The following is a 26,181-nucleotide window of genomic DNA, read 5'->3' as shown; positions in this document are numbered from 1 at the left end:
ACGTATTAAATCAATACCCACTATGGGCACCCACTATACACCAGGCATCGCACTAAGTGCTGGGGATACGCACACTTCAGTGATGTCCCTGTGCAATTTTTACGGCACTGGGTAGGTCTTATTTCACCATCTCTAAATGAGCCTTCATTAAGGATTTTGTTAAGTGGCTCTTCGTCACCAGGCATTGTGCTGGGCACGATGAGGAAGATAAAGATGCTGGAGGTACAATCCGTACCCTCAGTAAGTTTATCGTCTGGTTGACAAACAAAACAAACACTGAAAAAGACAGCAGTGTAGGGCAGTGTAAGCAGCACCAAAACAGGAATCTAAATTAACATTTATCCAGTACCTTCCACCTGCAGCCACTTGGCTGGGCACCTGCCATATTTAAAACTAGGAGGTAGGTTAAAAACCGTCAATTTTCCAGATGAGAAGACGGACTCACTGAGTTCAGACGTGGACTCAGATCTGTCTCTGAAACTGGCATCTTATCACCATATTGTGCTCTTAGCTCAACTTTGTCACCTAGACCTATTTATGCATTTATACTGATTTATACAAAATTTATGCAATGAGGTACAGAATCATTGTTAAGTGTCTTGCTCGTATTTTAAAATTATGAATAGGTTTGTTTTGGCTCACCCTAAACCTCAGCTAGGGACTGGAATGTGGCAAAGAATTCTGTATTTAAACCAGGAAAGCAGGGGGTTACTATCATCATACTCCTCAGTTCTTTACCTGAGAAAAGGTACATATGACAGAACCCTGCAGAGCACCTGGCTCTCAGTAATCATGAACTTCTGCAGTGGACTGGATTGTGTCTCTCCCCAGATTACTATGTGGAATCCTAACCCCCAGTGTGATGGTCCCAAGGGGAGAGCCCTTGGGAATGAGATGAGTGCCCTCATAACAGAACCCCAAAGAGCTTCTTTGCTTCTTCCACCGTATGAGGATACAATGGAAGTCGGCAGCCTGCAGTCAGAAGAGAATTTCCACCAAAATCTGACCACGTGACACCCAAACCTTTACTTCCAGCCTCCAGAAGTGTGAGAAATAAATTTCTGTTGTTTATAATCCACCCAGCCTATGACATCTGTGACAGCAGCCCATACGCACTAAGACAGCCTCCATTATCCCCATGGGCAGCATAGCTCAAGGTTTGGCATTTCTGAATCTGCAAAGGCACCCAAGTCAAAAAGAAAGGGAAGGGGATTTTATTTTGATGAGGTACCAATAGTTCATATTTGCTTTTGTTTCCCTTGCCTCTGGAGACATGTTGAGTAAGAAGCTGCTGGAAATAGAGGGTATTATGCTAAGTGAAATTAGTCAGAGAAAGACAAATATCATATGGATTCACTCATATGAGGACTTTAAGACACAGAACAGATGAACATAAAGGAAGGGAAGCAACAATAATATAAAAATAGGGAGGGGGACAAAACATAAGAGACTCTTAAATATGGAGAACAAACAGAGGGTTACTGGAGGGGTTGTGGGAGGAGGGTGGGCTAAATGGGTAAGGGGCATTAAGGAATCTACTCCTGAAATCATTGTTCCACTATATGCTAACTAACTTGGATGTAATTTTTAAAAATTTTAATTAATTAATTTAAAAAAGGGAAGGCACATCCACTGTGCTCTCCTCTGCTCATCTTGACTGATGATGTCTTTGCCATCCCCTTTCCACTGGCTCTTTCCAACCAAGAGCTGTGTACCACAAACATGGCTCAGAATAATCCAATTTTGAGAAAACCAGTAAAGCATGAGAGAGACAAGATACACACATTCCCATTTTTTTCTTCAAGTAAAAATAACTTCGAGGAAGCCAGTTATGCTCTCATCCTGCTCTTTTTCTTCCTTTCTCACAATCTTAAAGAGAATAAAATAATAATAATGATACCACCACCACTTTCAGAAACTAAACACCAGCTCAAAGGTAGAGCCCTGGTCTTTAGATGGTACTAGAGAGAGAAAATGGAGGACTGAGTGCCCCAATAATGTGGGTTTCCACATGACTCTAAGATTTCGTGGTAAAGGAAAGCACAGGAAACCTTTTACAGAGTGGCAGAGTTTTGAGGCGGTCAAACCAGAAGAAACAAACAGTGTGTTGTGGGCTAAAAAGCCTGTAGGGCCTTCTGACGTCACAGTGGACCACAGCCCTCAAATGGCCTGACCACCACCAGAGAGGGTCACTCCCAAGTTGTTTCAGACTAATCAGGTTCTTGGCCTCATTAGAAATGCTTCTGGGTGAAAATGTTGTAATTTCTCAGATAATACGTTGTGGGGTCTGGGGCACATTGTTTCACTAATGTCTGTCTGTCTCTCTCTCTCTCTCTCACACACACACACACACACACACACACACACAAATACCTTCATTTTCCTGGGTAAGGAGCACAACGACTAGATGACCAAAAGAAGGGACCAGTCACCACAGAGCTGCCAGTATAGCAACACAATCAGATTGAATCCTGGCTAGGCACATGCAGACCAGACATAGATCTCCATCGCTGACGTGTGGCCCCCAGAACACTCAGTGGGAAGACAAGGCCATTTTTGTGGATGGCAGCATTGCATGGTGGAAAGATGCAGGTGTAGTAGTGAGCTAGGCCTGGATCCAAGGCCTAGCTACTGCTTATATCATCAGCATGACTATCCGAAGGGAGCTAAAGTCTGTGCTAAATAATATATGCTGAATGGAATTAAAAATTCAATCTATTATTACTAAATCCTGCTTCACATTAACCTCTACTGACAAATCTCTCTTCAGGCACTTAGAATCTACTCTAATGATTCAACAGCTATTTACCAAGCACCTAATATGGGCCAGAGATTAAATTATTTACTTCCAATCATAAACAGAATAGACAAGGTCTCTACTTTCATGGAGCATTCTAGTGGAGGAGACTTAAACAGGTAAACAAATGAATAGGTGATATACTTTCATTAATTTCTGTGAGGCAATAAAGCAAGATAAAGGGCTAGAGTCAGAGCACATAATTTAGAATCCCACCATAGACGGCACTGTGTTACTATGCGTTCCTATGTGTTAATTTATACCCTGAACTGGGAGATAAACCTCTTGCACATACAAAGCACATGTTGTAAGTCTTCATTCCCTCTGACATCCATTAGAGTGCTGAGTACACAGTAAATGCTCAGAAAATTCTTACCAGTTGACTAAGAATGAACTGACTAAAGAGTATTCTGTAAGTCAGACATCATCTAATCCCATGAGTTACTACTTGACATCATTATAAAATAGAAACTTTGGAAATGCAGTCTCGTCACTACTTCCAGACCAAGAATTCTGATATATACTTCTCATCCTTGCAACAAATCTGACCCTAAGAAAGTCCCAAGCCACCCATTTCAATTTTGGGGGGCACCTTTCCCAAGGATGCCCCATCATACCACATACCAGCCATTGGACCCCAATCTATGGACACCAAACCACAAGAATAACTGAAAAATTCTAAATGGATCAACAGCATCTTTCCTCTAAAGCCGTTTGGGAGGTTTGAAGAAAAGGGCAGAGATTGTTTACCCAATTGAAAATGAAAGTATTTTCCTTCCTCACTTTTCCAAAATTTGTAAGCCCTTTCAACCAGGAACTCTCAAAACTGACCAGGAAACAGCAAGAAAAAAAGTTACCAAATCCATTTCCTAACACTAGAAAGATTATTTTTCCTTCCCTGTCCCTTCTCCCTAGCAATTCTCCCACTAGAATCCCTAAACACCACAAACCACTTAAGCCAACAAAAACAGGTATGTAAGACCCAGGGGTGAGTCCTGGAAGATGCCAAGGGTCTGACCTTCAGGACACTGTATCCTTTGTTTCCAAGTCAAGTAACAAAAGAATGAAACACGGGGTCAGCCAGGTAGGAGTCACTACCTTCGACTAAAGCACCGACTATCCTGATTCTTTCTGTAATAGGGACCACCATGCTTTGTGAAAAACATTTTATATTCACTTGGCTTTCTTTTATCCAACTACCATTTGTTGGATACCTTTCAGTAGAGGGTCCTATGCTAGGTGCTATAAGCAATTCAAACCTAAGAAGAAAAATCTTTGCCATCAAGTAACCTGCAATATAGTATTACCTCCAGATACAAGGTGGAATCAACCATTATCACCACCTAAGCTCAAGAAAAGACCCTGGGGATCCTGGTCCACATAAGGTGTACCCACTTGCCCAAGACATAGCTGAAGGTCAAGTAGGAAGACTGTTCTTCTGGCCCTCTAGAACATGTGTTCAAATGTCCATGTGGACCGTTGTCATCTGACCTATTCCACTCACATACTCCTGGCCACCTAGATAATCAGCCAATAATCTTGCCCACTCCTTTCCTGACATTAGTCAACAAATAAGGCCCTGGGTGTCTATTACCCAGGCAGGAAACATTCATACCGAAATGTAACTTGAGTTATGATCTTCAGGCTGAAGAAGATTCCAACTTTTCAACTCTGAACTAGGGGTTTGTAGAGGTGGAAAGGTGGGGAGAGAGGAAGCTGGCTAGTCTCATATTCACCTGTCATCCAAGGAAACTGATATCTGTGAGGGTATTTACTGTAGTGAACCGGTCCTTGACATAATACATTCTTTCTGGGGGCGCCTGGGTGGCTCAGTCAGTTAAGCATCTGACTCTTGATTTCAGCTCAGGTCATGATCTCATGGTTCTTGAGTTCTAGCCCTGTATTGGGCTCTGCACTGACCATGCAGAGCCTACTTGGGATTCTCTCTCTCTCCCTCTCTGCCCATCCCTGCTCGTTTTCTCTCCCTCTCTCTCTAAACAAATGAACATTAAAAAAAATTTTTTAAAGATCTTCTTTCTGTATATTTATCCCGCAATTTACTGTCAGTTAATAACATAGTGCATTTAATGCCTTAAATAAGCTGTATACCCAAAAGTTGGTCCCAGCAACACAGAGCCTCTCTTCCTGAGGTCTCTTTCTCATCCACGGGTCTTTGGCACCAGTGGCCCTTTTCCATGCTCCTTTAGCCTCTCAGGGTAAGGACTAGGTATGGGTGACAACCAGCACAACATATAGGAAGCATCACGGAATTTGAGTCCCATGCCCCTACTTCCTTAATGCTATACCCTTCTTGATGTAAAGGGACAAAATGCCTAAGCCCTTCAGGAAGTCAGTGGCTTTGAGCCAGTTTTCCAGTGGCACTGAATTATGCTGAATCTGATACACTTACTCTCCCAGAACAAGTCATACTCATTTGTGAGTGGCTGGTCAGGTTAGGGGTGAAGCCTGTGGTCAGTGGATTGTTATTTTGGGTAAATTATATGAAGTTAAATTCCATACTTTCTGTCTCATCAGTACCAGTCTCCAACTCAAAGAGCTAATCAACAACATCTGCCAAACTACAATCAATTAAATGTGGCAAGAAAGCAGAGCTGTGGTGTCAGGGTTCGGACTGCTTCTGGGTCTGCAAGATAACGCATGTATGTGTGCATCAGTGGAAAGAAAGGACATGTGGGGATAGGACAGTGATGTACTACTGGCCAGACAACAGGGTAACAAGCCTCCAGCACCTGGTGAGTGTGGGGAGCAGTGGGGAACAGGATGGTTGTGCCTGTTTTTATGTAATAATGCACTTCGCGAATGCCTGGGGGCTGAACACAGCCAGGGCATCTAGTGACAATCAAAAAGAAACAGCCCTTGCCCAGGTAGAAATGACAGTTTAGCAAGGGTAGAGTCAAATTATAGAAGGTTTTGGGTTCTTGCTCCTTTAAGAAAACCTAGAGAAAGATACTGTTTAAGAGGAAATTCTTGGGGCGCCTGGGTGGCTCAGTCAATTGAGCATCTGACTCTTGATTTCAGCTCAGGTCATGATCCCAGGGTTACGGGATCAAACCCTGGGTCAGGCACCATCTGAGTGTGAAGCCTGCTTAAGATTCTCTCTCTCCCTCCACCCCTCTCTCCTGCTCACGCATGTGTGCACTGTCACCCTCTCTCTCTCTCTCTCTCTCTCTCTCTCAAAAAATAAATAAATAAATAAATAAATAGGGGCACCCAAGTGGCTCAGTCAGTTAAGCATCCAACTCTTGATTTCAGCCCAGGTCATAATCTCACAGTTGGTAGGATTGAGCCCTGTGTGGGGCTCTGCGCTGACAGCATGGAGCCTGCTTGGGATTCTCTCTCTTCCCCTCTGTCTCTCTGTTCCTCCCAGGCTCACGTGCTCACTCTCTCTCTCTCTCTCAAAATAAATTTTAAAAATGTTTACAAAAATTCTTAAAAATAGGAGTGCCTGGGTGGCTCACTCAGTTAAGTGTCCCACTTCGGTTCAGGTCATGATCTCATGGTGCATGAGTTCAAGCCCTGCATTGGGCTCTGTGCTGACAGCTCAGAACCTGAAGCCTGCTTCAGATTCTGTGTCTCTTCTCTCTCTCTCTCTCTCTGCCCCTCCCCCTGCTTGCACTCTCTCTTTCTCTCAAAAATAAATTAAAAAAAAAACATTTAAAAAATTTAAAAAATTTTTTAAACTTAAAAATAAATCAATAAAATAAAAGGAAACCCTCTGCAGAGTCAGGAAACCTGAAACAGTACTGGAAGGGGCTGGGGGCGGGGGGATTATTACACACTCCTTTCCCAACCACCACATGGTGGACACAAGCTGAGAAAAAGACAGTGCTGGAGAGAAAGAGGAGGAGCAAGAGAGCAGAGTAGAATGAACCCTCTGCAGACCACAGTCCTGATTCTTCGTAAAATACTTTTTCAAATGAAAACTGTCACCGAAAACAAAACAAAACAAAACAGAAAAGCAAGGGGAAGAAAGGATTTAAAGAGAAAAGAGCAAAGATGGCTGCTCTTATGAAAACAGGGACTCCAAACATCAACATTAATAAGCGAATTTATTGGTGGCAAGAAATTCCAATCAATACTAATCAGGCTCAGCTGGCCCGCTTTTCCTTGCTGGTTTTAATGACACTTCCTAGCCCTTATCTGATTGGGACCCCACACGCATGCATACTAATGAGGCCACCAGCACAGAATTTATTCCTGGGCTTCAAAGGAGCCTGATGGGCACCATGTCTGTCCCCGAGTATCTGTCAGCCAATATATGAGGATTGCGCCATTAGTTCAGCTGGCTTGTTGGTTAGCCCCTAAAGGTTTCAACCTGTATGCTTGATGGCTACACATGGCTGAATCCTGTCATCTAACGGTTATGAGGAATAACATGTGGAAAACTGGCTGGTTTGAAATAGTGCAAACTCCCCTCTGAAAATAGAAAACCAGAGAATTCCTGCTTCGGACGGTGATTTAATGATGGCCTCTCCTGACATTTCCCTAACTGTCCAGCTATCCCATAGCATTTCTCCCCTCCCATAGACACCCCCTTCTTGGGTGCCCTTAACAGGATCTCAACCCAATTCCAGGACTTCTGCAGCCATTTGTCCCACAGCTCCACTCCCACACACAAATTCTAACTCTTTTCCTTCCTGCCCAGCACCCCAGTACCTGCCCCCAGCACAGGCAGGAGCTATCGTGCATTCCACCAGCCTGGAGAGAAAGACAGTAAGTTTTGTGGACAAACGTCTCTCCACCCCTTACGTGTGCTTTACCTCTGGTGTCAGGGTTGGGGGTGGGGAGAAGCAGGCAGAAGGAGGTGTTCTTAGGTGAGCGCTTAGAACAAAATGGCCATCCTCTTTCTTTCATGCTGCCCCTGCTTCTTCAAAATGGCCAGTGGTCAGTTCTTCCTTATGGCAATGTGTCCAAACATCATTCTTTTGTGGCAAGCGTCTATTTGTTCTTTGGAAGGAACTCCTCCTCCAACACCTGCATATGAGATATCCTTCTCAAGTTCACCACCATCCTCTGGTCCCTCTTAGAGGAGGCTCAATCCATATCTTCTTGCTTCTGGGACTCCTTACCTTGTGGGCAGCCTTATTGGCAGGTGGGGAAATATGAAAAAGAGAAGATACCAGCAAGATGGCTCAAGCCCAGCTACCTTCAAAGGGGCCGATGCAACAGACATGAAGTTCATGTACTTTAGCCCTGCCAGATGACTGACAGGAGACTGCTTGATGGCATCCGTTCCAGACCCTCCACCTCTCTCCTGACCCTGTTTACAAACCATGGCGGCTTTGGGCATTCTCCAAACCTGGTGGCTTGATGACTTTCAAAGGTGAAGCCATCGCTAGTCCTCATTTAACTGAGGAGTAAGACTTTGGGGCACCCCCAATATTTATGAGTTATTCTCTTGGGGTCTTCCTCTCTCAGTTTTAGAGAGGAGTAACACTCCTTCTCCTTCCCCCAAGATATAGGGAAAAGAGGACATGAATAGCATTTCTTTATAAACACCTCAGTTCTCTTAACCCTTCCTCTTCCCTCCTAACCCTTCTCTCTTTCAGTCCCTTACTACGGTCAGGAAAGCGATGGGAAGGGGCCTATAAGGCTGCTTCTCTGACTCAGGACTTTCAGTAAGGTCTGGGAGCACTTAGAATTCTGAATTCTGAACTGAGAATGTGGAGCCATTTGGCTCTTGTCCCAGCTTTGGGTCTTCATCAGCTCCACGGAATAAATAGAAAACTCTTGTGGCTTCATGTTCCCAAAGTTACCCACTCTTAGCTCAGATCTCCACTGACCACATGAGGCACCTTTTAGAAAGACTTGATGCCATACAAATCCATCCCTAAAGACAGGCAGCCCAGGGAAACCCATTCTCCTGGGTATGGTTTAGGGATGGCATCTTCCCATTTAAAGGACCTCAGCACTTTCAAACTGGAAACTATCCCCTTCCTTCCCAGCGTCTCTCCCAACACACACACCACACCTACCTGTGTACTCACACACATGCTCACAACACTTCCATGGGGACACACACACACACACACACACACGCACACACCCCTGACTCACACAAAGTGAGAGGGGCCTAGTCTCTGGGTAGAGTGAAGAGTGCCTTGGTCCCCAGACCCAAATCTCAACCTTTAGGAGCCAAACCCTCCATGGATCTCTCCCCAATACTTCACTCAATGGTGCAATCACTTCCTTGGCCCTCAGAGTAAGAGTGTCTTTGCAGCAGAACACCAAACCAAAGTTTGTCTTCCAAAGTCAGGAGGACCAAGCAGCAAACTGAGGCTATGCCCCTAGTTGAACTAGGGTAGAAGGCTATGGTTCTCCTAGAAATAATTAATTAATTCAACAAGTATTTTTGAGCCCCTACATTATCACAGACACTCTGGAAGGCACTGATACAGCAGTGAACAAAACTTATAATTACACAATTAAAACAGTGGGTGGGTGCCCTCATCCTAAAATTATTAACTTATCTTTTTATTGCCATTACTATTATTATCACTATTACTACTGCTGCTGCTGATTTATCTTTCTGAAAATGCCTGCTAGACAAATCATGGGCATTCACTGCCCCCCTCCCTGTCTCTCCACACACAGTGTTCATAAACCCTGTCAACCCTTGATTTTGCTCGCTCATGCAAGGCTTCGCATGCCTATGATGTATGACAACATAAACGGAGCCTGCTCCACTTGAAATTTTCAATAAAAATACAGATCTAAGTGATGAATATTTTATCCAGTGAAGAAAACAATTTCAGGGCCATTTCTAATAACATGTCAACCCAACAGGAGTGGGAGGGAGCTGGAGAGTAATGAGGTGGATAAGCACCAGCACCAGAAGAAGCCAAGGCCCCAGGCAAACCAGATTGAGAGACAGAGAGAGAGAGAAAGAGAGAGAGAGAGAGAGAGAGGACTGAAAGCTCCGAGCCCAGCCCTGTTTGCAGAGGGGAGACTGAGGCCCACAGAGAAGTGATTAGGGAAGCTCACATTGCAGGGGCCTAACCCAGCCAGTTCTGAGTGCCAGATGTGTACCTCTGGCCTCAGGGAAGGGTATTTGGGGATGCTCAATGAGTGTTTAGAAGGGATACAGATGAAATTTGAAGGAGACTGTGAAACTCCACTGCTGAGTGAGCTATGACTCCAAAATGCGCATAGGTTGGGGCTTTATTACTCTGTGTTTTTGCACATTCCTGAGGTTCCTCTCTCCTGCTTTCATGGGTGTGTGTCTGTCTTCTCCACGATCCTGGAAGTGCCTCAACAGAAGAAATAATGTCCCTCTCCTCTGCCTGAAAGGTTCCCGAGGAAAGGGAAGCCACGTAGCCTCTCTTAGCCCTAACTCCCAGGGGAGCCCCTATAGAGCATGAAGAGGGGCTCAGGCTGAGAGCAAAGGAGAAGCAGCAGGGGCTTCCATGCTCTGAAAATTCAGCGTGGGGTTCAACATCACAGAATTTGGCCCTTTCTGTTATAAGCCAAGAAACCAACCTTGGTTCCTTCCATCTGGTCAGTGATGAAGCCACCGGGGACAAGAAGCTTCCATAGCTGCCTCTAGAAACCTACCTTCTGCTCCCCTCTGCAGCCCCTCAGTCTCCCATGGCTAAAGGAAGATGCTGAAGCTTTAGGGCAGCCCCTTCTGGGAGGCAGCTACATCCACAACTTGTCACGAAGGAGGGGATTATTATGGTCCAGCCTCCTTGTCTCAAGGTGGGACAACTGTGAAGGGCAACCTGGCTCTACAGCTACCCGTGGGGTCTACTAAGAAACACCTCTCTGCAACTGACAGCAGTTCAACCTTCCCTTTGCCTAATCCTGCTGCCCTCGCCCCCTCCCACATGTCCACCCCAAGAGCACTTCCCAGTAAAGTACCTGCATTCAGAACTCATCTCAGAGTCTGTTTCCCAGATAATCCACTCTCTCAGCCAGGCACAGGCTGAGGTTTGTGAGAAAGGGCATCTGGGAAGGAGATAGATCCAATGCATAAGTTACTTAGGTTTTAAGCAAGCAAGGCACTGATTATTTGCCAAACACACAAACTTTCCCCCAAAGCACTCTGAAAGTCATGAGAGATCTGCAGGAATCTCTCTGGAAAATTACAATGCCCTGAGGAATTCTCAAAACGTTTTCCTGCCACCTGCCTCCCTGTGCATCTTCATTATTCACAACTTTGTTTATCCATAGAAACAAAATGTTAGAGCTGTCATCAGGAATACAAATGGGAAGCAAGCTACTCTCAAGGCAATCAATAATGCTGAGTAAACAATGGGATGGCAGGGATGGCAAACTTTTTATTTTTCTTTAACTGCTGGTCATGGATTATGAAGAAGGAAAAGAAATTCAACTCTTCACATCACAGTCAACTGTCAGTAAGAACAGCTCACTTCCCTATCTATTTTGCCCACTCAGGCATAATTGAAATGGCCTTGAGAGTGAATAAAAATATTAGATTCACTTTCCAAAACTTCATCCTTACAAAACTTTTGTAGGATCTCCTCCTTTCTGCAAAGCTTACATGTCTGTTTATAAAGGCAAAGGCTTCTCCCTTGGTTACCAAAGTACCTTGGTTACCAAAGCAGCCTGGGAGCTGATAAACCAATTTGTTTTGCCCTCAATAAATCGTTCATTAATGTTGCCATGACATTTAAAGTTTAAAATGGTTTTATGACTTGAGATTAAAAAAGAATCATTCCAATAAATTTCTTATAACTGAGAGGATTCCTAGCATTTTGATTAAGTGGTTCCTTGTGATGATAAAGTTTTATCTTGAATAATGAAGGGGGAAAGCATTAATCACTTTAAAGTCACTGGTAGCTGGTCTCAAGAGCCCAGCTGCCCCTCCTGAAGGATTACTCAGAAACACAATTTAAAAAAAGACAAAAAGCAAACCACCAATCTTCTAGTGGGGTTAGAATTTTCAGAATAATTGCTAAATCTGAGCGGTCTCTAAAATGGTGCCGAATCATCAGAACGGTGACAAGTCGTGCTGGGTTCCCTCCTTCCAGCTGCTCATACCATAGGACAGGAGGAGGACAGAGAGTCCCAGCTTTTATTTCACTGCTGGCACTTCTGCAGGGTGCTGGGGCAGGGCCGCGCCAGGAACCTCTGCAGGCACTTGATTTTGGTCACTGGAGTACACATTGGGTCTTAAGAGGGACCCAAGATGTCTGAGGAGAGCCGGATGTTACCGCTGAAATCCAAACTCTGGCTAATGGCAGGATTCTTACTACCACATAGCGTTAGCTCTGTATCAATCAACCTGTAGAAGTTCCCATTCCTGTTTGAGACATCATTTCTGAAGATAAGACAAACCAGTGAGAGTGAACTGTTGGGTTTCAGTGGGGTTTAAGAGTATCTTTCCCATCTCTCCCCTCCCCTACCCCTAGTCTTCCTCTGTAGGGGAGAAGGGACTTGAAACAACATTTACTAAATACCTGCCATGTGCTTGTCACTGCACCTTTAGCTCCATATCATTTAAGGTGCAGAACAATGCTGAAGAGGGTATTAATACTGCCATTTTACAGCTGAGAAAACTGAGGTTCAGAGAACTTACATAACTTACCAAGGACACACAGACTATGAGAGGCAGAGATAAGATCCAACCTCAAGCTCCATATAAATCTCCGTTCTCCGATGTACTTTTGGATGTACACATATCAATCTCAAGCCACCCACAAGGTAGGTGACTTCAACCAATCTGGGTTGAAGAAGAAATCAATGCTGATTTGTGCATTTCAGAAAAGACGAACTCTGTGTGGCTGGAATGATCAAACAGCTGGGCTTGAAGGCAGAGAAACACTGAGGTGGCGGGAGGGAGGAAGAATAAATGCTTCAGGAGCCAGCACAAAGGCCTGTGGCTGGGAATCAGCACAGTGCCTGGAAGGGTGGCATGGGGGCGATGGGTGCAGAGAGTAAATTTCCTCATCACAGGCCCTGATGAGCCTTTGGTCCATGTGCCTCAAGACAGATGATGATTCATAATGTTATTTTTAAAGGCAGAATGCAGGTGGGCAGTGGGATCCAATTTAACAATAATCATTTATTGCAGTTATGGATACCTTAATCTTTCCAAACCATTTCCTTTGACACTTTTATCCTGTAATCATGCCATCAGTTAAACAAGATATGTGCTATTATGCTCATTTTAAAGAGAGGAAAAATGAGGCCTACCTTCCCTACAACTCCTCCAAGCTAGCAGTAAGACTAAAACTCAGGTTCCTGACCACCAGGCCCTTCAAGGGGATGAATATCATCCATTAAATGGCCTTGGAGGACTGGCTGGAACTAGGTATTCCCACCCCGCCTTACGCTCTTCTCTGTGCAATTTCATAAGTCAGGAAGCCCTGCCCGCTCATGCTGGACTCCTCAGAGGACCATGGACTCTGAATAACCTCTCTGCAGGCCCACACTTAGCCAGTCAACCCTTTGCGTATCATCAACAAAAGGCACTCCCTGAAAAGCCTCACTGCCAACGGCTCAATGCCAATGCTCCATTCTAAGAACCTGAGCTTATGTTGAAAATAAAGACAGATAACGTCTGACCCTTCCTCCTTCACCCCACTTCCGATAATAAAATAACAATGACAACAAAAACAACAATAATAATACCTAACTCGGTACTTTAAACGTATTATGCCATGTGATCCTCACAATAACCCTCTGAGGCAGGTACTGTTATTATTCCTGTTTTACAGATGAGCAAACTGAGGCCCAAGGAGATTAGAAGACTTGCCTGACTGAGCTACCAAGGGGCACAGCCAAGAGTGAAACCCAGGAGTTGGGCTCCAGGGTCCATGTTCTTAATCACCACACGGTCCTGCCATCCGCCAGGTACTGAATCTGGGGGTTAAGCACAGAACACCTTCCCATTAGTGCACGTGTGTGGCTGATGGCCACAGCGTACCAAGGAGAACTGGAGCCCGGGTATGGCATGGGCATCAAACAGCAGCTGGGCCCCCTCGCCAACCTTCAGCACGCACCTGCTGCACTATCTCTACCAAGTGCCTTGGTTCCTACTCAAGGTCCTTCACTTGGACCCTGATTCATCCATTTGTTCATTTATTCATTCATTCAGCTTACAAATAGTTATTAAAGATTTACTATTTTCTAGGCCTTGTAGACTCGGACACAGCCTTTCAAAGCAGCTACTGTCTCTATTAACCCGCATCACTGTAAATGAGCCCCTTGAAGAACCGTGCCGCCCCATCTGCCACAGTGCCCACCATTACACAGGCCACCGTACGGCCTGAGTTCACAGCGGCCAGCTTGGCCTTGGTAACTGCGTCAGACCCCATTCCTCGGTGTTTGTGGAAACTTTCCCCAGGTTTCCTTTGCCTTGGTACGCACAAGCGAGCAACGAGGGCAGAGTGGAAATGTTCGTTAAGACAGTGGGGGCTCCCAAGGAGGACCCATCGCTTCTGGGGACAGTGAGTACAACAGGTATACAATGAGAATAAAAACAAAGCTGCCCTATCAGAGTCTTCCCCCAGGACCCTCTGGACTCTGCTTCTTGTAAACACCCCCTCATCGCATGGCTGTTTATGCCCACCCCATATACTGTGGACAGTTTCATACTTTCACTTTTTAAAGGCACTGGCACTTTCAGGCTGATCTGCTGTGCCCTCTACACACATTTGGGAACTACCATCTATGTGGTGTGACATGCCAGCTCCAACAGCCCAGGCTCAGGACAGGCAGAGGGAAATGGCCCTTGAGTGGGAGTTACTGGAAGACTTGGTCAAATTTACAAATTAAAGCTATTTGGGAGGAAACCTGGAAGCCTGAATTACCAGCAGCTTTAGAAGAAGTGAGATTTCCACGACTCACTCACTCACTCATACTCCTCACCGTGCCCAACTCAATGTCAGGTGCACAATGAGTGTCTAGTAGGTTTAGAGAACATAAGTAGTAACTAGATTACTGGAGTATTGCCAAATAGAGGCCCTTCGGGCCCTGCCTTAATGAGCAGATAAAACCAATGTGCCATCGTCACAACTAGCCAGAGTGTCGCCTAGGGGCCAGGGATATATTTCCTTAATGGGATCACACATGCCCTGCAATTTTCTGTTAATACTATTAACAAGTCTGGCAATTTCCTTTCTCACAGAGAGCAAAGGCAAATTTCTGCTCAGGCTCTACTCAAACTATGAACCAAAAAAGTTTTTTTTTCTTATAACCTATTCAATTTACCTCTCCATATTACATTCCAACCCCCCCCCCCCCCCCCCGCCGCCATCTACTGACCACTGAAGCCACCTGGGACCATTTGAAAGGATCCCAAGAAGCCTTGGGGACTGTCTCCATTCCAAGCATCATTATCTATCACTTCACTCCAACTGTGAAAAAAAAAAAAACCCAAGCCACCCCGTCTCCATTCTCCCCTCACTCTTACTATCAAGATTCATTATCAGGTCTTGTCTCTTCCACTTTCATGGTATCTCTCAAATCACTCTATCCTGCTCACCCCCACTCTCATGGTGAAGGTTCAAGCCCTCTTGATTCCCTGCTCAAATCCTTACAACTCCTTGTCTATCTCTATGCCTCCCTCCTTGCCACCACCAGCTGCCATGTGCTCCCCACACTGATGTTGAGTTATTGATTTAAAAACACAGATCTGATCCTGTTAATCCTGTGTTTAAAGCCACGCAGAGGTTCCTCATTGTATGAGCAGGATTAAGTCCCAGCACCCTGGACTGTCTGTCCCTCAAGGCCCTCCTCTTACCACGGTCCCCTGCATGGGCCTGATGCCTCTACCCCAGCCACACTGGACCTCATTCTTTCCACATTCACACTTATCTTCCCACTCTGCACCTCTGCTCCGGCTGTTTCCTCTCCAAAAATGCCCTCCTCCATCTGCCATGCCTGCCATGGCAAAATTGCAAATCTTTAAAGTCCAGCCCCTGCGTCACATTCTCTGGAATGTTTCCTGGCTTCCCCAGACCGAGTTGATGCTTCCTCTTCTGTATTTCCCTATAGTTTTATCCATAGCCTTCACACAGCCCTCAACAACACCACATTCTGTAAGCTCTGGGCCACTCTGTGTCAGGGGCCCTGTCCTCTCCATCGTTATGTCCCCACGGCACAGTGTGTTGCCCAGCACAGCAGCCACTGAGAGAATGTTGGCTGAATGGATCGGTTGAATTTCAGAGTAATCCAGGCTGCTGAGGACCAGCATACTGCCATCTAAAATGAAGCATCTAGACTGAACTGTCAGTAAGAGGAGATAAAGAAGAGGAACTTCAGTGAGAAAAGAGCATGCACTAAGGATGCCGCAAATGCCCTTCCTCATGCCCTTCCGTGGGTCCTATTAAGTGCCAGGTATTGAGCTAATAAGTGTTGGTGATAAAAATAATGAGCAAACCCAGGCATGATCCCTGCCTTAATGGAGTTTACAACCCACCAGGGAAGAAAAACAATGAAATCATTTCACGAATAACTTAAAAAAAAAAAAAAAAACTGTAATGAGGCCCCAAAGAGGTAGAACATACTGTTTAGAGAGAAATAATAGGAGGGTCTGACTCAGAGATCAGCAGAGACTCTCCTAAAAAAGTGATGACTAAGTTGAGTTCTGCAAGGAAAGTTTATTAAGCAAGTGAGAGAGGGACAGTATTCTAAGAATATGGAGTAGCTTATGCAAATGCCCCATGGCAGGAAGGGAAACCGTGCTCGCAAGGAACTAAAGAAAATTCATGAGGCTGAAGTGCACAGAGTAAGAGGTGCACAATCCTGGATGAGGCTGGGGAGGTAAGGAAGATAAGACACCAGAGCCAAGGGAGTCTCACAGGTCTGTTCAAGAATTTTGTCTTCATTCTCAAAGCAGTGGAAGCCACCAGAGTCTTTTAAGCAATTAACTGTGTTTCAAAAAACTCATTCTCAGTACAATATGGAGAATGGATGGGGGGTAGGGCCAGAGAATAAATGGGTATTGACCAGATGGGAAACTGTTTCAGTTGTCCAGATAAAAGATCAGTGTGGCAACTGAGATTTAGAGACAGTAAGCAAATTTGGGAGATAGAAGATATGTAGAATCAACAGACACAGTAGTGGATGGATCTGGGGGCTGAGGACAAGAGAGGTATCAGAGATGACACCTGTGGTCTGGTACAGATAGCAGGAGAAGTGAGGGCACCGTTTGCTGAGATAACAACTCTTAAAGAGATCAGTTCTTGGGGGGAAATCATGAGTTGTGGTTAACAAATATGTTTTGGATGAACCAGGAAGGGGACATACCTATAAAAGAACTGAAGCCACGTGAAAGCTGGATTAGGAATAACTGGCATAGTATTCTTTGAAAAATACCCCGGAACCTTATTAGACCCTTCTGACTTTCCCTAGATAAAGATACCTAACAAGGTCACCTGACAGGAAGGCACATAGTCAAATTCACTAAGACTGTGTATATTACCACCTACATGCATCCCAGTGGAGACACCTAGAGCTTCAAAAGATCCTGTCCCAGGTCCAGTGGTGGGAGAGTGGGAGCGGGCAGTGCATACCATTTCTTTCTCTGTCCTTTTATCGGGGTCTGGTGTGTAAAGGTCAAGGACCATGGAATAGACATATCTTGGATCTTAAATGTCTGGCCCACAGTCCATCTGCACCCCAAAGGCACAGAGGAAGAAACGTCAACAGTGCATCTTGGGACTAGCAACTGGTTTAGGATAAACAGAAGGTGAAGAATACAAGAGCAGAAAAATAAGGTCAGGAAGAAAATCAAGGTTGGGAAGATGAGCTTGGTGGAGTTTAATATGAAGGCCTCTGACTGGAATGCCTCTGAACCTTGTCCTATGGGTAGAGAAGAGTTTTCAAGGTTTCTCAGGAGATAAGGAGACTCTGATCCATGTTCTGAGTAAGTAATAAGGTAGTGCAAAGGACGAACTAAAAGAGGGAAAGAACACAGGCAACAGTACAGAACACAGAGAGAAGGCTATTGGAAAGGTCCTATGAAGAAATGATGAGAGCCTAGCAATGAATTAAAAGGAAGGGAAAACTACAGAAAGTAAAAATTCTTAAAATATGAGTTTAGAAGTGTCAAGAGAGATTATCTGAACAATCCCTTCAGTTCTTCAGGTAAACCACACAGAACCATCCCACGCCTGAAGTGTCACTTCCTCTCCCCTGCCTCCTAGTTAGCCTACATTTATTAAACTTGCTAAATTTTTCCTTCAAAACACATCTGCTTTATAAAAAGGCTACTCTGTCATTTCCTGACCAAGGACTCACTAAACATGCCTTCCCTTTCTCAGAAGGTTCCAGACGCTTTGGAATGAGAAAATTAAAACCTTTGCTAAACTCTGGTCATTACAGTGATGTAATTTTACCCCCAATGCTTACCTCAGAGCCACAACGTCATATTAACCCACCTCGCTGGCCCCAGCTCTGAGAGCAGCCCCTAAGCCATTTGCAAATGTAGAACAGAACCAAATGAAAAATACACATAATACGTATACTTAACATGATTTAGAATAATATTGATTCTTTTAAACAAAAACACTGAAGTGGCAAAAACCGTTTCAGAATGTTATTAATTTCCTAAACCTAACACTGACACGGCAAAAACAGGAAAAGAAACTAATGTGTCTGCTGGACCGGAGAAGAATCAAGATGTACTTTTCAAACACGAGGACACCAGTGGGGTACCCATGACTCTGTGATCCAGGGGTAACAGTTCAGTGATGGCAGGAAGTCCAGGCCAGTTGGAGGCTAACTTCCAACCCCCACCTGTTTATTCTCCGCCTGGGGGTGCGGGGAGGCTAGAAGATGGGTAAGCAGAATAAGCAAGGTCTGTGAGGATGCCGAGATATCATTTCTGTCAAAAGTGACAACTTCCTCTCTTACCAATCTTTAAACAGTTTAAATTTCACCCTCCTTTATCATCCAAAAAAAGCAGGGCTGGAGGCAGAGAACACAGCCTCCAAAAACAAAAGAATGTCAAGGGAGAGGAGAAAGAGAAAGCGGGGGAGGAAGGAGGTGAATCCACCAACTGGTCAGTTATCCCATTTAGACACGGGGACTCAATAGAGAACGACTGAAATAAACCCTGACAGACTCCCTGGCCAACGCAGAAGACACTCACCACGAGAGTCACATGGCCGGCCTGAAACCGAGTGGACCTCAGACTGAGTCATTCAGATCAGGATGAAAACAATTCCACCTAACCTCTCTAAAGTTCCCCATGGAAGTGGATATTCTCTTCTAGGAGAGTCAACCCTTCTACATATTTCCAGAGGGTGCCTTCATGGATTTTGCCCAAATATCAATTTTAGGGGATTACCCTAAGCCATCTTCAGAGAACACACGTACTCCTGCAGCTCTTTGCCCACAACCACATATGCACTGCTATCCAGGGACCCTTTTACTTCCCCTGTGTGGCCTCAGTATCATCACAGTGACCAAGAACGCCGGTCCCGGAGTCGAACTGCCTGAGTGAATATTTGGCTGTTCAACTTTGGACGGTTGTTTCAACTCTCTGAGCCTTCTAACTTTAGACAGAGTAATAATAGTACTTCCCAACTTCAAAAGGTTCTCCTAAGATTTAACTGACATACTGCATACAAAACACTTAGTAAATGCCCGAAATATAGTAACTACTCAATAAAGGTTGCCTCTTATTGTCATCTTCTGTGTTCTCTTCCGTTGAGAGAAGTCAAGAGCTCTCTAAAAAGTGAGGAAAAAGTAGGGGCACCTGGGTGGCTCAGTCGGTTGAGAGTCCAACTTGGGCTCAGGTCATGATCTCACTGCTGTCAGCCTGTCGGCGCAGAGCCGGCTTCAGACCCTCTGTCCCCCTGCCTGTGCCCCTCCCCCACTCGCATTCTCCCAAAAATAAATAAATACCCTTTTTAAAGCAAGGAAAAAATAGTCGTGGACTAGAGTATCAAATATTGGAATGGGTATAGTTTAACTCACTTTATCAAGAAAACTGAGGTCCAAGGGGTAAAATAACTTGGCCAGTTTGATACAGACAGATAGGAGCAATCTTCTGGCCCCTATGTTATTGCTTTTGCTAATAAACAGGTAAAACATGTCATGTTCAAGTACAAAAACAGAAGGAAATTAAGACACTCACTTGTGGTCAGGGTCAACTGAATTATTCACAATTAGTATATGAATGTCTGTAAGTTGTGTCACTAAGGAAAATACTGGAACATGTGTTATGATCTCAGGTAGGAATGAAAAACAATCAGTCTTCTCCACAAAAATGTACAATTCAGATGAAGAGTGATCCCATGTTTCCAAATCACCGTTCAATTCATATTATGTATTGCGTAATTATGACTGCTTTCTGGGACTTTCACCACATGCCCTCTATTTACGTGTTACTGTACTTTACAACTTTGCTCGTTCATTTTTCATTCCCATCTCAAATCCCTGCTAAAGCAAAAACAAAAAACAACAACAAAGAAAGAAGGCCAATTCCTGTCAGCTTGTTTGCTTATTAGAGTCCAAGAACATAAGAGTAACAAGATGCCAGGACTGGGTAGCCAAAGCTACTAGTTTCACAAAGAAATCGAAGCACACGGGGTACCTGGGTACCTCAGCTGACTAAGGTCTGACTTCGACTCAGGTCGTCTTACAGTTCATGAGTTCGAGCTCCACATCAGACTCTCTCTGCTGTCAGCATGAACCTGCTTCGGATCATCTGCCCCCCTCTCTCTCTGCCCTTCCCCTGCTCATTCTCATTCTCATTCTCATTCTCTCTCTCTCTCTCTCAATAAACTTTAAAAAAAATTGAAGTGTAAAAGAGGGCAGAGGGGAAGACTTGTTCCATATCCTAAAACTGGTAGTTTTTCCAAATAATCTTTTTCAAATACATAGAATTCCTGAATTCCCTCCAGTGTCTACTCTTCTTCATCGTGATTAATCCCAGTGCTGTGACATAAGCTTGCCAGGTCTCGTCCCAATCCCTGGCTTGAATTATTCAGAAGAGGCAACACAACAGGGTAGAGAGCAGACTCTTGGGGGTGGAGTAGACCCAGATTCAAAGCCCCAGATGTGCCACTTACTGCCCGAGAGACCCTGTCAAGTCTTTAACCCCAAAGAGCTTGAGCTTCCTTCTTTAGAAAATGGCAGTAACCCACAGTCTCTCTATTGGAGTCACGAAAACAATCTGGAGAGACAACATAAAGAGACTGAGCCTGGCACGTGAGGCCTGATGCGTTCTTAGGCCATTACTATGGTTTTACTTGAAAATGTATCTCAGTGTCATCTCTAACTTTTTTCAATATAAAGTTTTATCTTTTCACTTAAAAATCAACACTCACTGAAGCAAACATACACACACACATGCTGTGTGTATGCACACGGATGAGTGTGTGTGGTGTGTGATGGAGGAAGGAAGGGAGAAACAGACAAAGAGAGGGAGAATCAATCACCTATTGTGTCGTCATCAAAAGAAATCATGTTACTATTTCGGTATGTTTTCTCCCAGTTTTCTTCCTCGGCAACAGTGTGGATGTTTGCGTGTTTGCTACCTTCTTGTAGCTATATGTAGATGCAATTTATAATCCTGATGATAAATGCTGCCTGGGAGAGAGGCTGTTCCGGAACATCTTTTATGTCAGATTACAGAATTATTGCCTAAATTAGGAATAATGATCCCTAACAACATTCTTTACTTTTAAGTTTTGTCTAGATGCCATTTTGAAAAGCAGCACCAAACCTTCCACCATCTTCTATGTCATGAGAGTGGCAAAGTAAAAGGATAGTTCATTAGATGAAGAGTCTCCTCAAGATTTTAGTGATAAATTGAGTCTTAAGCCTGATGAGAGTCCCACAGAGCAATCCAATCTTTTCCTACTTCCTCATTATTAGATTTGTCATTTTTATTCTACTTCAAGAAACTTTTTCAATGAAAGGTTGCAAGGTGTTATATACTTCATAAGTCCTTGATTATCTGAAAATGCCCTTGTATTAACAACTTCTCTTCACTCAGCAGATTACACGCTCATGTCCAAGAGGAATTATTGTAAGAAAATGGGACAAAATTCAGAGTGTGAAAAGGGCTTCATGGGAACAAGAAAGGAACTGACACCGTTACTCTGCCTCCTTCTATGTCTCCCCTGCTTCTCTCTGACCCTGCTCGCTCCTCCTTTCTCTCTCCCAGTCTGCTTCTGCCTCCTCCCAGTTTCTGCCTCTGTCAGGAGGTTAGCCTGCACATCACACGACTTGCCATGGCACTAACGATACCCTCATCTCCATGACTTTCCAGCTCCAGTCCTCAATGTTGACCGCAAGTGTTGACTCTTTCAAAGCTCTTGAAGAACGATCTCATTGGCCCAGCTCATCTCTATGTGCCAGATGTGAAGTCACAGGTTACTTCCCAGAGATTTGCACTCCTAGTCCAATCAGGTTGGCTGGAGATGGCAAGGCACCTGACTCAGGTGCCCACCTGCTCCATGGGTCCTTCCAGATGAAGGTGATTCTGTGAGGAGAGGGCTTGACCATAGCCAGGACTCCCCCAAGGCATTTTTAGAGCAGTTCTTTTTAGACTTTACACAGTAAAACAACTCCACTGGATAGAAAATTCTGGAATGACCATCTTTCCCTCTTGGCACACAGTAGACAGTGTTTCACTGTGTCTGGCATGAAGTGTTACCAAGCAGACGTCTGACATCTTTTTACTCCTTACCAGCCATTCTGTCTTCCTGCTTGCACCTTTGTATAGTTTCTTCCGTTGTTCAGTGGTTTTAAAATTATGGCAGAACATGCCTCCATATGGTTCCCTTTCTGGTATTTTATCTGTAATATGGCTAAGTCCTTTAAGTCCAGAGAAGTTTTCTTCTGTATTTTTTTTTTCAATTGCTCCTGTTCTCATACTCTGGTTTCATTTTCAGGAACCTCAACAATTGTATGTTTATTTTTCACATTTATTATTTTCCCTCACCATCTCATCTCTGATTTTTCTCCAGTGTGGAAGAACAGCTCAAGACTGCTTTGCACAGAGGAGCCATCATTCTGAAGTACCAATTCTGATCTCCAAAGTGGATTTTAATTATGTGATTGTATCCTTATTTTTCCTCAATAACCCTTTCTTATTTCACCTAGCTCCATTTCATTCCCTTCTTATTCTCTATTTATATCTTGGCACTCCTATTTCTTTCATGCCACATCTTCTTTATATCATACTGAGGAGAGTAAAAAAAATGTAAATATTTCTCCTGTTTCTTGTAATAAATCACCTTACAGATCTGCTCTTCTTCTGAGACTTGAGATGGTGTCCCTTTACTTTATAATGGAATTTTTTTCAATGGCTACATACTACTTTTTTTCCTACATAAATCCCTAAAGTAAAATGTATTCAGACTCAACATCTATCAACAACTTGGTATCTATCAACAAAGTTTATTGCTCTTAGTTTTCTTTTTCATATTACACTGGGAATTATATTTCAGTGATGGAAATAGTTCTGTTTTGTGATACACTATAACAGCAAATTATGGTACACAATGAATCCATTCTGATTAAAATCTATATGGAGAAAAGCAAAGAATATAAAATAAATACAACCGTTTAAAGGAAAAATGCCAGGTAATATAGAAGATGCTCCAACTGCTATTTCTAATTAGGCAAAGAAAACCACTAAAAAATTTTTAGAGCAAGGGTGCCTGGGTGGCCCAGTCGGTTAAGCGTCCCAACTGTTGATTTCAGCTCAGGCCATGATCTCACGGCTCGTGAGTTCAGGCCCCACGTCAGGCTCCGCACTGACAGTGCAGAGCTCGCTTGGGATTCTCTGTTTCCCTCTCTCTTTGGCCCTCCCTCACTGTTCTGTCTCTCTCAAAAATAAGACTTAAAAAAAAAATTTAGAGCATCAAATTAAAGGAAAAAAAAGCCACCCAGAATCACAAAATCTCTCTCAAATTAATAATGAAGGAGGACTTCTAAGGACTGTGGTTTCTCACAATTGTTCTTCCAACTGAAAAAGGGAAAAAGTAACAATTTGTTGCCTTTCACTTTGTTCTCTGTCTTCTTTAGCAACGGCCAAACCTCATTCTCCAGCCAATACACGTGAAAACAAAACAAGGTACCAGCACCCAGTTCAATTCCAAGTTTCTGACAGTTGTTCTATGATGTGGTTCATCTTTCCTGGTGGGGAGGGAGAGCACTGTCCCCTACTCATCTCCCTGCCTGTCTGATCAAGTAACTAACATGACACAAAGAAATGGCAGTTCCCAATGCGTTGACAGGGTCCATTCTGTCAGCACTTCTACCTCTAGCAGTGCTTTGTGGAGGATGCAGTGCAAATATGCACCGCTGACAGTCGAGCCCATGTCCCCTACTTGCTGTCTACTTAACTCTGGTACCACGGGGTCTCCATGTTGGTGCAAAAGGAGGGTGCTTACGAACAGAGGAAGAGCACGATAGTTGCACTGGGGCAAAATTCAACTACGCACTGGAGGAGGGCAGTTCGCTTTTCTGGTGGGCACGGGCCATGTGTTTCTGAACTGGCAGGGCAGACGGGAGGGGTGGGGGGCGGCAGGGCAATTTCCTTTCTCAGACCAGTTCCGTGTGCCATGTCAAGGAAACTTTTCGTCAACTCTGCCAACAGGCTGAATTCCAGTCTTACTTTCCAGTGTTTACCGTGTTCCTCTTTTTCAGGGTTCTCTAGACATTACTGGGGCAAACGAGTGAGGCTGTATCAGAGGCCACAGGCAGACATCATTTAAAGCTTGAAGCCCTGTGGCCACCTCTTTCATATCCTCTTTTAAGGTACAGTTCACCTGTGGCCAAAACCAGGGCTTCAAGTTCAAAACCAGTTCAAAACCAGACATGGTATTTTATTTTAGAGCTGTGCTGCTCAACCAAGAGCAATTCTTTTTTTTTTTTAATGTTTATTTATTTATTGAGAGAGTGGGGGGAGAGGTGGAGAGAGAGGGAGGGAAAGAATCCCAAGCAAGGCCCCGTGCTGCCAGTGCAGGGCTCATCACGTGCCTCGATCTCATGACCGTGAGATCATGACCTGAACTGAAATCAAGAGTTGGACACTTAACCAACTGAGCCACCCAGGTGCCCCAAGAATGATTCTTACCCCTTCCCTCATCCATCTCAGTTTTCACTGCCTGGAGACATTTTTGGTTGTCACAACTGAGGCTACTACTGGCATTTGGTGAGCACAAACCGGATGCTGCTAAACATCTACGGCACACGGGGAAGCCTTCCATGACAAAGCAGCAGCTGGTGGAAAATGCCCATAGTACCATGGCTGAGAAATCCTGCTTTACAGCAAAGGCCCATCTCAAACAGTAGCCCGTGGGGGAAGGATCTGATAGGTGTCTTTGCTCCTTCCATCACCTGTATCAGCACCATACCCGTTGCCTGAGTGCCGCAATTACATTGGCTTTCTGTTGATTAGAATTCACAAATCTTTAAATGAGAAAGGACAGCTTTTGCCCTCTATGATACAGATGACAGCACAGGCGAGATACGGCCACTAACAGGCAGGCACTGACAAGTTCCCAGTCCGCTGGCAGTAACGTGGTGCTGGGCCCAGCCTGATGGGGTGCTGCTTATATACTTCATAGCACTGGCTTCAGTGATGAGCTCACTAAAGCTCTCAAAGTTTTTGTTCTTGGTAAGAAATATATATTAATTTAGTAGGGGAAAAAGGAATTACATTTAGGCATCAGCTAATTATTTTTCAAACCATACTTTTTTCGTGAAACTTTCCAGGACTATCCCAGGCTGAAATAATCTCTCCTATATAGGCTCCTAAAACAAACTAATTTTCCTTCCCATTTTTAACTTCCACTTATCACATGCCACGTCATATTAAGGTAATTCCATACACAGTGTATCTTTACTATGCTAATCAACATTTATGCATCTTTGTATTACCAACACCCATGCTATGGTTTGACTATGTCAGGTATTACAAAAAGTATTTTTCTAATTGAAGTACACTTGACAATACAATACTATATTAGTTTCAGGTGTATAACCTAGCAATTCAACAATTCTATACATTATACGATGTTCAGCACAATAAGTATTTTCCCTAATTAAAAAGAAAAAAAAACACTTCTTACAGAACATGTTTCACCATTTTAAGCCAGCCAAATCAGGTAGTGATCCGCACTCTGATGGCCAGGGACAAGCAGTGGCATCAGGGACAAGCAGTGGCTGGACCTGACATGCAGGTGCTCCAAGCCTGTCGGGGGCAGCTCTCTGTGAGTTAGGGAACGGGCTACTGGCTGAGGAATCGCTAGGATTACACCTGGGCACACCCAGGCTGCTCCTCCAGGCTCTGTAGCTCAGACCTAAAAGGGTCCTGCTATTGACTGCAATGTTTTTAGCACATTTGCACGTGTTCTGTTATTTTGGTTTGGTCTGGAATGTTGTTTACTTTGTTTTTTGGCTCTTAGAAACTCACCCATCGGTAT

The 26,181-nt window shown here is 44.3% G+C and overlaps 1 protein-coding gene across 10 annotated transcripts in view; it reads right to left on the bottom strand.

Moving 5' to 3' along the window:
* The window catches only part of HHAT (hedgehog acyltransferase), a 321,146-nt gene that overhangs the window by 94,969 nt on the left and 199,996 nt on the right, over window positions 1-26,181 (bottom strand). For 8 of the 10 annotated variants that reach the window (XM_045452422.1, XM_045452427.1, XM_045452424.1 and 5 more), the window contains one exon: window positions 10,679-10,765. The exons of 1 other annotated variant lie outside the window; for it this stretch is intronic. In XM_045452422.1, coding sequence (XP_045308378.1) covers window positions 10,679-10,765 — 87 coding nt within the window. Of the gene's footprint in view, window positions 1-10,678; window positions 10,766-11,082; window positions 12,102-26,181 lie in introns of those variants that run through there. One more of the 10 variants, XM_045452430.1, reaches the window with a different exon arrangement.

Source organism: Leopardus geoffroyi, chromosome C3, assembly GCF_018350155.1.
Source record: "Leopardus geoffroyi isolate Oge1 chromosome C3, O.geoffroyi_Oge1_pat1.0, whole genome shotgun sequence".
In the NCBI taxonomy this organism is placed as follows: domain Eukaryota; kingdom Metazoa; phylum Chordata; class Mammalia; order Carnivora; family Felidae; genus Leopardus; species Leopardus geoffroyi.
The sequence above is the reverse complement of the archived record's forward strand: the minus strand, read 5'-3'. Positions and strand labels throughout refer to the sequence as shown.